General features: G+C 42.6%; 1 protein-coding gene across 5 annotated transcripts in view; it reads right to left on the bottom strand.

Moving 5' to 3' along the window:
* Nucleotides 1–14,947, bottom strand: part of LOC129137583 (ribosomal protein S6 kinase beta-1-like) — a 102,986-nt gene that overhangs the window by 18,471 nt on the left and 69,568 nt on the right. For 4 of the 5 annotated variants that reach the window (XM_063798875.1, XM_063798872.1, XM_063798873.1 and 1 more), the window contains one exon: nucleotides 2,818–2,965. In XM_063798875.1, the coding sequence (XP_063654945.1) occupies nucleotides 2,818–2,965 (148 nt within the window). Of the gene's footprint in view, nucleotides 1–2,817; nucleotides 2,966–6,886; nucleotides 7,088–14,947 lie in introns of all 5 variants that reach the window. The other variant, XM_063798876.1, reaches the window with a different exon arrangement.

Raw genomic sequence — 14,947 nt, forward strand, 5'->3', positions numbered from 1 at the left:
GGCAAGGCAGACAGATCACCTGAGGTCAGGGGTTCAAGACCAGCCCGGCCAACATAGCAAAACCCCATCTCTACTAAAACTAAAAAAATCAGCTGGGTGTGGTGGTGCCTGCCTGTAATCCCAGCTACCCGGGAGGCTGAGGCAGGAGAATCACTTGAACCTGGGAGGTGGAGGTTGCAGTGAGCTGAGATCCTGCCACTGCACTCCAGCCTGGGCGACAGAGTGAGACTCCGTCTCAAAAAACAACAACAGCAACAAGAACAAAACTGAACATGAAAGTTTGATGGAAGATATTTAAATAATCTCAAAGTATCTCCTCAAAAGATACTTATTAAATACAAAGGCAAAAATGTCACCAGGGAAAAAACCGGCAGACACCACCTTATACATGTGACTGAAGTTAACATCACAAGTAATGGGACAAAGATATAAATAATCATGTACCTCTTGATCTGATGCATTAAGGAGTACACAATGTCAGTTCAATGGTCCTGCCAACATTGCATAACCTGAATCTAATACTAAGAAAACATCAGCTAAACCCAAAGCATTTCTACCAACTAACTGGCCTGTACTAATCAAAAATGTCAACATCATGAAAGTCAAAGAAAGACTGAGGAAATGTTCCAGATTAAAGGAAACTAAGGAGAGTTATAATTGCATCAAAGTTAATTTCCTATTTCTGATCATTTTAGTATAGTTATGTAAGATACTGTCCTTGATTTTAGAAAATATACACTGAATAGGCTGGGCGCAGTGGCTCACACCTGTAATCCCAGCACTTTGGGAGGCTGAGGCGGGTGGATCACCTAAGGTCAGGAGTTCGAGACCAGCCTGGGCAACATGGTGAAACCCCATCTCTACTAAAAATGCAAAAATTAGCCGGGCGTGGTGGTGGGTGCCTGTAATCCCAACTCGGCAGGCAGAGGTTGTAGTGAGCCTGAGATTGCGCCACTGCACTCCAGTCTGGGCGACAGAGTGATACTCCATCTCAAAAAAAAAAAAAAAAAGAAAAGAAAAGAAAAGAAAGAAAACATACACTGAAATTTTAGGGGTAAAGGGAAATCATGTCTGTAACACTCTCAAACAGTTCAAAAAATTATGCATGCATGCATGTATATATGTATACACATATATACATATACATAGAAGGATAAAACAAAATAAATGTGGTGAAATGCTAACATTTGGGGAACCCAGGTATCCAGGTGAGAGATATATAGGAATTCTTTTTGTGTGTGTGTGTGACTGAGTCTCGCTCTGTTGTCCAGGTTGGAGTGTAGTGGTGCGATCTCAGCTCACCACAACCTCCACCTCCCAGGTTCAAGCGATTCTCCTGCCTCAGCCTCCCAAAGAGCTGGGATTACAGGAGCACACCGCCATGCCCAGCTAACTTTTCTACTTTTAGTAGAGACAGAGTTTCACTATGTTGACCAGAGTGGTCTCAAACTCCTGACCTCATGATCCACCCACCTTGGCCTCCCAAAGTGCTGGGATTACAGGCATGAGCCACTGAGCCTAGCATAGGAATTCGTTATACTACTCTTAAAACTTTTTAAATATGAAATTATGTCAAAATAAAGTTTTTCTGGGTGGGCACGGTGGCTCGCACCTGTAATCCCAGCACTTTGGAAGGCCAAGGCGGGCAGATCACCTGAGGTCAGGAGTTCAAGACCAGCCTGGCCAAAACATGGTGAAAGCCCAGCTCTACTAAAAATACAAAAAAATAGCCTGGTGTGGTGGTGCATGCCTGTAATCCCAGCTAAATGGGAGGCTGAGGCAGGAGAATCACTTGAACCTGGGAGGCAGAGGTTGTGGTGAGCCGAGATCACGCCTCTGCACTCCAGCCTGGGCGAGAAGAGTGAAACTCCATCTTCAAAAAAAAAAAAAAAGGTTTTCCAATGGCAATAGTCACAAAAAAGTTGCTACATTCTGCACCTTTCTGTTCCATGTTACATGTTACTGCAAAATCTTTCTCAGAGAACTGAACTGTGTTTGCTAGAAATAGATACCTGTGGCCGGGTGCAGTGGCTCACACCTGTAATCCCAGCACTTTGGTAGGCCAAGTCAGGTGGATCACTTGAAGTCAGGAGTTCGAGACCAGCCTGACCAACATGGTGAAACCCCATCTTTACTAAAAATACAAAAATTAGCCGGGCATGGTGGCACATGCCTGTAATCCCAGCTACTCGGGAGGCTGAGGCAGGAAAATCGCTTGAACTACAGGAAGCAGAGGTTGCAGTGACCCAAGATCACACCATTGCACTCCAGCCTATGCGACAAGAGCGAAACTCCATCTCAAAAGAAAAAAGAAATAGATACCAGTGATCTAGAAATGATATGGAAGCAACAAGTTCCTATGAGGTGGTAGGCCCTAGCAAATGTGGATGATTTCCATTATAAGCTACACACCCCATCACTAAGGCTACAATAAACTAAAAACTCTTGTTTAAAGACCCAATTCCAAAAATAGTCAGTATGTTAAATAATCCTCCCAATTATTTAAATTACAGTATCTTACCCCAGTACAATTTGATGGCTCTACATCACTTAGGTATTTGTTTTTCTGTTAAGTGACTGATTATAAAGCAATTAACATAAAATTTTACAGATGGGGGAAAAAAATCTTCAGTTTCCTCCATATTTGTCTGCCAAAAGAAACATTTGGTCATATCTGAATTTTGCACTTCAGCGTACTCATCAATTTTAAGCACTATTTGATGATAATGGGAAAAAGTATTTTTCCATTGAAAAATAACATTTTGACCCAGTTTCTGGAGCAAATGCAAATAATTACACCAAACTCTGTGTACTGACCACTGAGATACTCAAGGATGAGGTAGAGTTTTCCACCAGTCTGAAAGGCATAAATTAAATCCACGATGAAGGGATGCTTTACTTCTTCCAGAATATTCCATTCTGCTTTTGTATGAGCTATATCTTTAGCATTTCTTACTATCATTGCCTAAAGGGAAAAGAGATGATCTGTAAGAACAAAATAGTGAACATTTTTATTCTATAGTAACTGGAAAATCTATTTTGTGTTTTTCTTGCCAATATTGAACTATTAACCATAGTTCCCACTAGACACTGAGATGGGGTAATGGAAAACGTTCACTTTATATATGCCTCTGTGCAGTTTGGATTTTTTGCAGTGAACATGTAAATGAATACCTAAAGAGACTTTTTAAAAAAGATATCGGTAATCAGATCACATTTATTCACATATTCACAAACTATTGAGTGTCTACCATGCTCCAGGCTGTGCCAAGAAAGCAGAATTGAAGGAATGCCCTGTCCATAGGAGTCCAAAAGTCCACAGGAGCCCAAAGTCTCAGGGAAAAAAAGACAAGTCAATGTAGGTAAGTGCAGGATGGTAAGGGTAAACAGGGGAACTACATCTGACCTAGCAAAAAGTCTTGCTTGAAGGTTATTAAAATGAAATGTGGCCTGGATGCGGTGGCTCATGTCTGTAATCCCCGCACTTAGGTGGGCAGAGGCAGGAGGATCGCTTGAGCCCAGGAGTTTGAGATCTGCCTGGTAACAAGCGTGACCCCATTCTCCACAAAAATGGTTAAAAAAGAAAGAAAGAAAGAAATGTAGAAGGTAAAAAAAAAAAAAAAAGGCATTCCAGTGCAAAGGAGGCTTGATAGGACAGGATATGTCTGGGGAATCTACAAGTAGTTCAGTATGGTTAGAAGTGGTTAGAGATTAGGCTACAGAAGTAGGTAGAGGCCAGGAAATGGAAGGTCTGGACAAAGGAAGGTCTGGGTGAAATGAACAAACCTTTGGCTTTATGAAAGACACGTCTAGTAGCAGTAGGGAGTATTAGGAGACAAATGAGACTAGTTAGGAGGCTAGTATAATAAACCAACTAAGAAGATCTGTTAAGAAAATGAAGGTAGAAAAAAATGAAAGGCTAAGAATACATAATTTGCATTTGCTGACAAACTAGACATGAGAGGAAATGAAGATATCTTTATTTCTGCATAAGTAATAGGATAGATAATGGTGCCATTCAATACTGGCAAATGAAAGTGAAAAAGTTTTGGGAAAACGATGCCCTGTTTTAGACATGCCAGGTATCAGTTCCAGGAAGTTAACCCAATGGTACATCTCCATAAGTAATATGGAAAGCAAATACACAGGTTACTGGTTGCAACATTATCTGTGAAACTGACACACTGGAAACAGCCTAAATGCTCAGACATAGGATATTGGCCAAAAACCTATGGAATCTACACAACATGTAACAAAGCTATAAAAATAAGAAACATCTCTATAAAAACAAGATACAAAAGAGTATTTAAAAGTACAGCAGCATGGATACTATGCTATCTTTTATACAAGAAAGGGGAAATGAGTATATTATATATTTTATATATATATAATATATTATATATAATATATAAAATATATATATAATATATAAAAAAAATAATATAATATATTATATATATAATATGTATCTGCTTATACCTGCAAAAATGAAGACAACTAAGACAAACTAAAAGCTAATGATAATGGAAGGGAAGGACAAGAACTCAGACTTTTGAGTATACTCTCTGAGTAAAAACTCAATGGGTTTATCATCCATTTTTTCTTTCCTAAATCAAATATTACTGCAATTATAAAATGTAGATTTTTCTTTTTGAACCATATTAATGTTTAATATATTCTAAAAATAAAATAAAATCAACAACGATGAGGGGTGGGAAGTAGAACTGAATACAATAAGAATACATAAATTTAATTGACTATTACACCAATAATTTTACCACAGAAAGAGAAAGAGAAAAAAGATATAAAAGGAAAAGATTTTTCTTTTTTAAGACAGAGTCTGACTCTATCACCCAGGCTGGAGTACAGTGGTGTGGTCTTGGCTCACTGCAACCTCCACCTCCCAGGTTCATTCTCCTGCCTCAGCCTCCGAAGCAGCTGGGACTACAGGTGCCCGCCACCACGCCCAGCTAATTTTTATATTTTTAGTAGAGACGGGGTTTCACCATGTTGGCCAGGTTGGTTTCGAACTCCTGACCTCGTGATCCCCCTGCCTTGGCCTCCCAAAGTGCTGGGATTACAGGCGTGAGCCACTGCTCCTGGCGAGAAAAAGATACTTAAGTAATTTTAAACTGTACAACGTTAGTAGCCTATATGTAAGCACACAAAAAAATTGCAAAGAAATGTTAAATCAAACTTAGTAGGTTTGTAGCTGGAAATACTATTGGTATTATAATTTTCATTATGCATATATTGTACAACTGAACAAATGAATGCATTTATTTATGTTGTTACCAGAGTTCTCACTGTAGAAAAAATGGAGATCCAAATATGACCTGAAAGAAGAATGTGGCCGGGCGCGGTGGCTCACGCCTGTAATCTCAGCACTTTGGGAGGCCGAGGCGGGTAGATCACAAGGTCAGGAGTTCAAGACCAGCCTGGCCAAGATGATGAAACTCCGTGTCTACTAAAAATACAAAAATTAGCCAGGCGTGGGGGCAGGCACCTGTAATCCCAACTACTCAGGAGGCGGAGGCAGAGACTTGCTTGAACCCAGGAGGTGGAGGCTGCAGTGATCCGAGATCACACCACTGCACTCCAGCCTGGGGTACAGATCGAGACTCCGCCTCAAAAATAAAAAAATAAAAATAAAGAAGTAGAACGCTATGGAATTCGACTAGAATTAGGGCTAACAATATGAAGCACTTTGGGAAGCCAAGGCAGATGGGTCACCATGTTGGCCAGGAGTTTGAGACCAGCCTACCCAACATGGTGAAACCTCATCTCTACTAAAAATACAAAAATTAGCCAGGTGTGGTGGCGTGCACCTGTACTCCCAGTTACTTCAGAGGCTGAGGCACGAGAATCATGGAACCTGGGAAGCAGAGGTTGCAGTGAGCTGAGGCAGCCTGGGGTCCAAGGCTGTGGTGAGCCACGATCACGCCACTGCACTCAAGCCTGGGCAACAGAGGAAGACCCTGACTCCAAAAAAAAAAAAAAAAAGGGGGTGGGGGCCAGGTGCAGTGGCTCACACCTGTAATCCCAGCACTTTGGGATGCTGAGGCAGACAGATCATGAGCTCAGGAGTTCAAGACCAGCCTGGCCAACACAGTGAAACCCCATCTCTACTAAAAATACAAAAATCAGCCAGGTGTGGTGGCATGCGCCTGTAATCCCAGCTACTCAGGAAGTTGAGGCAGGAGAATTGCTTGAACCTGGGATGTGGAGGTTGCAGTGAGCTAAGACTACATCATTGCACTCCAGCCTGGGCAACAGAGTGAACCTCTATCTCAAAAAAAAAAAAAAATTTAAAAAGGGAGTATAGGGCCAGGCGCGATGGCTCATGCCTGTAATCCCAGCACTTTGGGAGGCCGAGGTGGCTGGATCACGGGGTCAAGAGATCGAGACCTTCCTGGCCAACATGGTGAGACCCCATCTCTACTAAAAATACAAAAAATTAGTTGGGCGCGGTGGCGCATGCCTGTAGTCCCAGCTACTCTGGAGGCTGAGACAGGAGGATTGCTTGAACCCGGGAGGCAGAAGTTGCAGTGAGCTGAGATCACACCACTGCACTCCAGCCTGGTGACAAAGCGAGACTTCAACTCAAAAAAAAAAAAAAAAAAAAAGGAGCATAAAAAAATCTTTAGAGAAGAATGACAATATAGAAAAAATAGAAAAGTCTCCATTTTATAATCATAGTAATATTTGATTTGGCAAGAAGCAATCCAGATAAAACCATTAAGTAAAGATTATTATGGGACAGAATATTCACACAGTTTCTATCATTCCATAGATCACTTGTTAATTACAAAAGGAAAAGGAGGTTGGGAATGGAGGCTCATGTCTGTAATCCCAACGCTTTAGGAGGCCGAGGAGGGCGGATCACCTTAGGTCAGGAGTTTGAGACCAGCCTGGTCAACATGGCAAAACCCCGTCTCTACTACAATTACAAAAATTAGGCAGGCATCTGTAATCCCAGCTACTTGTGGGCCTGAGGCAGGAGAATTGCTTGAACCCAGCAGATGGAGGTTGCAGTGAGCCAAGATCGCCAGTGCACTTCAGCCCGGGTGACAGAGTGAGACTCCTCCTAAAAAAAAAAAAAAGCCCTTAGGAGATATATAGAAGAAATTAGGGGTGAAGTGCTATGAAATCTGCAGTTAACTCTCAAATTGTACAGCAAGAAAATTTATTAAAGTTAAAAAAGTGAATATTCATAGATATACATATATGTGGGTGCAGGTAGAAAGGGAGGGACACACAGACAAAGAAAATATGGCAAAATGGTATCAACTGGTGATCACCGACCTATCCTTGGAACTCTTTGAAAAGTTTTTAAAAATTGCAAAAGTATATTATTTTTGAACTGCTCAGGAGGTTTAAATTTTTGAATTTTTAAAATAAGCAATCAATTGTGAGGAAGTCTGAGAAGCCACAGACTAAGAGATAAGATGAAAAACAAGGAAAGTAGAATCACAGTAATGAAAGGAATAGAGTTTCAGAATGCTGTGGTCAGTAGCTTCAATGCAAAAGAAAGTTAAATTAAGGATGAACTCAGTAAAGACAACTGGATTCAGCAACTGGGAAGTCAGTGATGACCTAGGGTACAGGAGCTTCATTGAAATAGTACAGTTGGGCCACGGCACGTGGCCCACACCTATAATCCAGCAGTTTGGGAAGCCGAGGTAGGTGGATCTCTTGAGGCCAGGAACTCAAGACCAGCCTAGCCAACGTGGTGAAACCCCATCTCTACTAAAAATACAAAAATTAACCAGATATAGTGGCACGCCCCTGTAATCCCAGCTACTCAGGGAGCTGAGGCATGAGAACTGCTTGAACCTGGAAGGCAGAGGCTGCAGTGAGCCGAGACAGGGCCACTGCACTCCAGCCTGGGTGACAGGGCAAGACTGTCTAAAAACCAAAAAATAGCCCAGGCGTGGTGGCTCATGCCTGTAATCTCAGCACTTTGGGAGGCCGAGGCAGTTGGATCACAACGTCAGGAGATCGAGACCATCCTGGCTAACACGGTGAAACCCCGTCTCTACTAAAAATACAAAAAATTAGCTGGGCATGGTGGCGGGCGCCTGTGGTCCCAGCTCCTCGGGAGGCTGAGGCAGGAGAATGGCATGAACCCGGGAGGTGGAGATTGCAGGGAGCTGAGATCACGCCACTGCACTCCAGCCTGGGCAACAAAGCAAAACCCCCTCTCAAAATAAAAAAAAAAAGGAAGTAAACTGGGTATCTGCCTTTAGAGGTGTTGTACGTTTTCAGCATTATAAATGAATAGAGATGAGTGGCAATAGTTACTTTGGTCCATAGATTTTTGGTATCTTAACTTTTTGGATCTCTTCCACTAAAGGGACTGCCTGTTGAACGTTGTTAGGAATGTAAGTACTGAAGGCAAACTGCCTGGGTTTGAATTTTGTTCTGTCCCTTGCACCCTGCCTGGCTTCAAATCCTAGCTCTGCTTATTAAGTTCTTTTAAGGGGATGATCTTTGAGCAAATGTCTTAGCTTCTGCTTTCCCAAGTAAATGGACACAATAGTTGCTACTTTGTGAAAGATTCATGTAATTGACCAAGTAGCATCAGTGTTCAGTTTCAGTCATTGGTGATTCTGCAGTTGGACTGTGATGGGGTGTTGGGGTGGGGGTGGTGTGTGTGTGTAGCACTTAATTGCACGCAGGAAGGAAAAGATACTTTTGATGACCCAGAGGCAGCTTTTCTCTGCTTTTGTGTCAAAAGGGAGGAAGGGAGTTTGGAGAGGGAAATGAATTCTGTTCAGTACTAAGCTCTCTTCCTCAAAATCAGAGGTACATAGAATGTGTAATAACTTACAGAATTTCTAGACTTCAACAATCTGAATGTTTTAAAATTCATTTTTATTTTTTCAGGTTGAGACTGAGCTAAAGTTAATCTGTGGTGACATTCTGAATGTACTGGACAAACACCTTATTCCAGCAGCTAACACTGGCAAGTCCAAGGTTTTCTATTATGAAATGTAGGTTCTATACTAAAAATTAACAAGTGTACTTCAATAATTTTAAACACGCTCAGGAATAATTGGCTTTGTTTCTTTTTTCTTAGATCTATTTCCTATTATTTTCCTTATTAAATATAACCAAAAATCCCACAGAAATTAACTGAGGAGCCTCTAAATATCAACAAAATTATCACTTGATAGACTAGAATTAAACAAGCAAGTGGTTCCAAGAAATGGCACAAGTGTATTAATCATAAAATAAAATTTCTACATGAAACTTTCAGCCAGCACTGTGAAATGTGTGGCCGTTTAGGGGAGGGGAATGAGATAGGTCCCATGAAAGCAAAAGAATATAAATAAGTAAAGCAAAAGCTAATGCATTTTTATAATAGCCTGACCATCTTTTTATTCCAACATTAACTATCCTTCCAACATTAAACAATTATTTTTTTTAAAAAGTTGGAAACCTACATAGAAGGAAGTCATGATTCTAAAAAGGCCAACTTTTAATTTTGCATTTTCCTTTCTAGTATAGAACCTACATTTCATAATAGAAAACCTTGGACTTGCCAGTGTCAGCTGCTGAATGAGGTGCTTGTCCAGTGCATCCAGCAGGTCGCCACAGATTAACTGTAGCTCAGTCTCAACCTGAAAAAATAAAAATACATTTTAAAAAATCAGATTGTTTCAGTCTAGAAATTCTGTAAATTATTACACATTCTATCTACCTCTGATTTTGAGGAAGAGAGCTTAGTATTACAGAGAATTGGTTTCCCTCTCCAAACTCCCTTCTTCCCTTTTGACACAAAAGGAAGAGAAAAGCTGCCTCTCCGTTATAAAAAGTATTTTTTCCTTTCTGCGTGCAATTAAGTGCTACACACACACCACCCCCCACCCCAGCACCACCTCACAATCCAACTGCAGAATCACCAATGACTGAAACTGAACACTGATGCTACTTGGTAAACACTGGTCAATTACATGAATCTTTCACAAGGTGGCAACTATTGTGTCCATTTACTTGGGAAAACAGAAGCTAAGACATTTGCTCAAAGATCATCCCTTAAAAGAACTTTAATAAGCAGAGCTAGGATTTGAAGCCAGGCAGGGTGCAAGGGACAGAACAAAATTCAAACCCAGGCAGTTTGCCTTCAGTACTTACATTCCTAACAACGTTCAACAGGCAGTCCCTTTAGTGGAAGAGATCCAAAACTAGTTAAGATACCAAAAACCTATGGACCAAAAAAACTATTGCCACTCCTCTCTATTCATTTGTAATGCTGAAAATGTACAGCACCTCTAAACGCACATACCCAGCTTGCTTCCTTTTTTTTTTTCTTTTTTTTTTCTTTTTTTTGAGACTGAGTCTCACTTTTTCCCGCAGGCTGGAGTGCAGTAGTGCGATCTCGGCTCGCTGTAACCTCCGCCTCCCGGATTCAAGCTATTCTGGTGTCTCAGCCTTCCGAGTAGCTGGTATTACAGGCACTTGCCATCACGCCTGGCTAATTTTTGTATTTTTCTTTTTTCTTTTTTTTTTTTTTTTTTTTGAGACGAGTCTAGCTCCTCGCCCAGGCTAGAGTGCAGTGGCACGGTCTCCGCTCACTGCAAGCTCCCCCTCCCGGGTTCACGCCATTCTCCTGCCTCAGCCTCCCGAGTAGCTGGGACTACAGGCGCCTGCAACCATCCCTGGCTAATTTTTTGTATTTTTAGTAGAGACAGAGTTTCACCGTGTTAGCCAGGATGGTCTCGATCTCCTGACCTCGTGATCCGCCCACCTCGGCCTCCCAAAGTGCTGGGGATTACACCCGTGAGCCACCGCGCCCGGCCCCTGATTTTTGTGTTTTTCTTAGTAGAGACAGAGTTTCACCGTGTTGGCCAGGCTGGTTTCAAACTCCTGAACTCAGGTGATCCGGCTGCCTCAGCCTCCCAAAGTGCTGGGATTGCAGGCATAAGCCACCACACCCGACCTTATCACAGTTTTTTGTTTTTGTTTTTTTGTTTTGTTTCTTTTTTTTTAAGAGACGGAGTCTCACTCTGTCTCCCAGGCTGAAGTGCGGTGGTGCGATCCTGGCTTACTGCAACCTCCGCCTCCCGAATTCAAGCAATTCTTTTGCCTCAGCCTCCTGAGTAGCTGGACTACATGTGCATGCCGCCACGCCCAGTTGATGTTTTTTGTATTTTAGTAGAGACGGGGTTTCACTGTGTTGCCCAGGCTGGTCTTGAACTCCTTAGCTCAGGCAATGCGCCCGCCTCAGTCTCCCAAAGTGCTAGGATTATAGGCATGAGCCACTGCGCTTGGCCTAACAACGTTTTAGAAGCGAAAAGTTATGTACATATAAATATTCCTTACATTTGTATCTACATTATTAAAAACCACAAACCAGCTGAGTATAAATGGGGGAACAGTTTAACACACATCAGTAAGACTGAAACTTGTTTATGCTGAGAGAAAATATACGCCGGGCGCGGTGGCTCACGCCTGTAATCCCAGCACTTTGGGAGGCCGAGGCGGGTGGATCACGAGGTCAGGAGATCGAGACCATCCTGGCTAACACGGTGAAACCCCGTCTCTACTAAAGATACAAAAAATTAGCCACGCGCGGTGGCAGGCGCCTGTGGTCCCAGCTACTCGGGAGACTGAGGCAGGAGAACGGCGTGGACCCGGGAGACGGAGCTTGCAGTGAGCAGAGACCACACCACTGCACTCCAGCCTGGGCGACAGACCGAGACCCTATCTCAAAAAAATAAAAAGAGAATGCACATTTCTAGCCCTACTCCCAAGCACACAAATCTTGGAAGATTCTTCTCTTACCAAAGCCTGGGCACCACTATGCTAAATGTTTCTTCCGTACCCCAGTGATTTTTCTGTTTGCTTTAGGGCTCAAAAGAGAGTCATTGCAGTGGTGGGGTCAGCTTTTAACCTCTCTCTTTTCCTGGAAACCAGTTGATGCCTGTAAGAGGGGTTTCCTGAGCTCTCTGAATAACTTCAATTTGTTCTTTTTGGGCCAAGCACTGTGCTGCCTGGTCCTGCTGATGAGAGTTCGGCTAGAGGGAGGGGTGGGAAGGGGCCTGGGCTGGGGGACCAGCTAGGGGGCAGCCTGCAGCCCTGAACCCTAATCCTCGTCACTGTCCCTTCTCTGCCTCATAAAGGTGTTCTTGCTCTTTCTCATTTCTAGCCAAGCCTCCTCCCTCCACACACGTGTTCTCATCCAGATCAGTTTCGATTCCTGCTGGTGGAAAGCAGCCTCAGGCAGGGCCACTGCACAGGAAGAGCCGGCCTGGGTGCAGGCGGGGCTCCGGGAGTCACCCCAAGACGCCTGGCTGCCCTTCATTGTCCTCCGCATGACGCCGGTGCCAGAGCCCACGTGAGCCTTTGCCAAGGAGAGATTCAGAGACGTGAGCAGAAGAGCCTGAAGAGGGACTTCTTCAATAAGGCAGCAGGAGGGTTTGGCTGATGGAAGATGTTTCCCGGAGGCCTGTTCACGCTCCACCCTGAAAGCCCCAGGGCCCTGAGAGTCAGCCAGGCCGCCAAGGCTGTCCCCTCCAGGCTGCAGGATGATGCAGGAACTTGTTCTCCTCAGCACTGTGTAGATTTCAGCTTATGAGTTCTGTCCATGTTTTGTGAGATTTATAGCTAAGTATTTAATTTTTTGAGTGATTATAAACAACATAGCAGTTTTAATTTTAGTGTCTACTTGTTTTTTATTACTATATAGAAATACAATCGGTTTTCATATATTTATGTTGCATGCTGTGCACTTCTAAACTCACTAGTTTCGGAAGCTGTTTTTTGTTTTTAGATTCCTTAAAATTTTATATAGGGGCAATCATGTCATTTAAAATAGGAACAGTTTGATAATAATCAACCTGCATGCCTTTTATTGTAAGAAAATCCCTAAATGCTGGGATTACAGGTGGTGAGCCACTGTGCCCAACCAGAAACTTTTTTTGGTGATTTCAGATGAACTTGACTTTTACTGTAATTATACCTGAAGTGTTTGTAAACAATTGTTTAGAACTTCTATTTGTCATGGACTTATGAGTTTATTCTTTTGATCACATAGTAAGACTTTTTTTGTTTTTAAAGTTATAAATCTCTGTATGTACTTTGCTTTTCTTAATTAAACATAATCCAAAGTAAGCTGTGACTTTATTTATTTATTTATTTATTTATTTATTTATTTGAGACAGGGTCTCACTTTGTCACCCAGGCTGTGGCTCGATCTTGGCTTACTGCAGCCTCAACCTCCCAGGCTCAAGCAATCTTCCCACCCACCTATGCCTCCCGAGTAGCTGGGACTATAGGCATGCACTACCAGGCCTAGCTAATTTTTCTATTTTTTGTAGAGGCACGGTTTCTCCATGTTGCCCAGGCTGGTCTCAAACTCCTGGACTCAATCAGTCCTCCTGCATCGGCCTCTCACAGTGTTGGGATTACAGGTGTGACTTTGCCACCATCCCCGGTTTCTTTTTTTCAACAGGCAGAGTTTAACTGTCGTGGAAGCTTCCTGCCTCAGCCTCCCAAAGTGCTTGGAATACAGGTGGAAGCCACTGCACCCATCCAGCTATGTTTCTTTGGTAGTGTACAACATTGTACACTACCAATGTATCTGATTTTCAATTTTGCTTGAGATGTGATGCAAGTGGTGTCAGCCTGCTGATAAGATAACACTGTCAGGATGAATCTTCCACAGAAATAATTGCTTTTTTCCCCAGTATTTAATACTGAAAGATATTAATGGTAATCTATTGGTGGCTTAATATAAATTAAGCATGTTTTCTAGTTGTGCATGAATGCTGGCTGGCAACTTAGTACGTTTTGACAGTTGTTTAAATACGTAATGTTAAGCTTAGGTTTTAAAAAAGTAAAACTTAAAAAGGAAAATAAAAAGAATCTCAGGATCCCCAAACTCCTTATGCCAAAGAGAAAGTTAAGCCTGGAGCTTGTGCCACACAACACTGCCATGCTTTTGCCAAGTGCAAAGCTGCTACTTCACAACCTTGTGTGAAAGCATGAAGCATTAGCCAGACCTCCACAGGATGCAAAAGGCCTCAGGCAGCTCCAGATGTTTGCCCCACAAATCAGTCACGCTTAAATATTTTGCTGCCTCAGAAACTTTCAAGATGTATATCCGCCCATAAAATGAGGGCATGTTGATTGTAACTTTAGGTCTGCAATCTAAATCTAGCTCCTAAAACCAATGCTGTTCCTTTCTACACAGATAATGTTGATTCCAAGCTTATCTTTCCAGGTGCAGAACAAAGCGAAGATGAGATTAATCATTCTTCCACCTACCCGGAGACACCTGCACAATTAATTCTTCCTTTACTCCCTTTTTTTCCTTCAGAAGTTCACCTCATCTTATGTAAAATGCAGATCTACTGGGCACTAACTAAAGTCTCACAAGAATATAACTATTCCCTGTCTCACTACCTACCTGCCCCTCATCCTACATGCCTTCCCCACCCCCCCTTTTTTTTTTGAGATAGAGTTTCGCTCTTGTTGGCCAGGCTGGAGTGCCATGCCGTGATCTTGCCTTACTGCAACTTCCGCCTCCTGGGTTCAAGCGATTCTCCTGCCTCAGCCTCCCAAGTAGCTGGGATTATAGGTATGCACCACGACGCCCGTCTAATTTTGTATTTTTAGTGGAGACGGGGTTTCTTCATGTTGGTCAGGCTGGTCTCCAACTCCAGACCTCAGGTGATCTGCCTGCCTCGGCCTCCCAAAATGCTGGGATTACAGGCTTGAGCCACCGTGCCTGGCCATGCCTTCCCCTTTTTAAGGATATGTATAAATACTAAATCTCTTTAAAACTTCTTCAGAGAATCCATGCCACAGACTCTTTCTGTGCCTTGTGTATTTCCTGGGCACTTCCTCAAGCTTGGACTCAATAAACTTTGGCTGATGGAGACTTAACTCAGCCTGTCATTTTTTTTGTTTAACAAACCGATAAACTGCTGTTTATTAT

This window comes from Pan troglodytes, chromosome 19, assembly GCF_028858775.2.
Source record: "Pan troglodytes isolate AG18354 chromosome 19, NHGRI_mPanTro3-v2.0_pri, whole genome shotgun sequence".
NCBI classification, from domain to species: Eukaryota; Metazoa; Chordata; class Mammalia; order Primates; family Hominidae; genus Pan; species Pan troglodytes.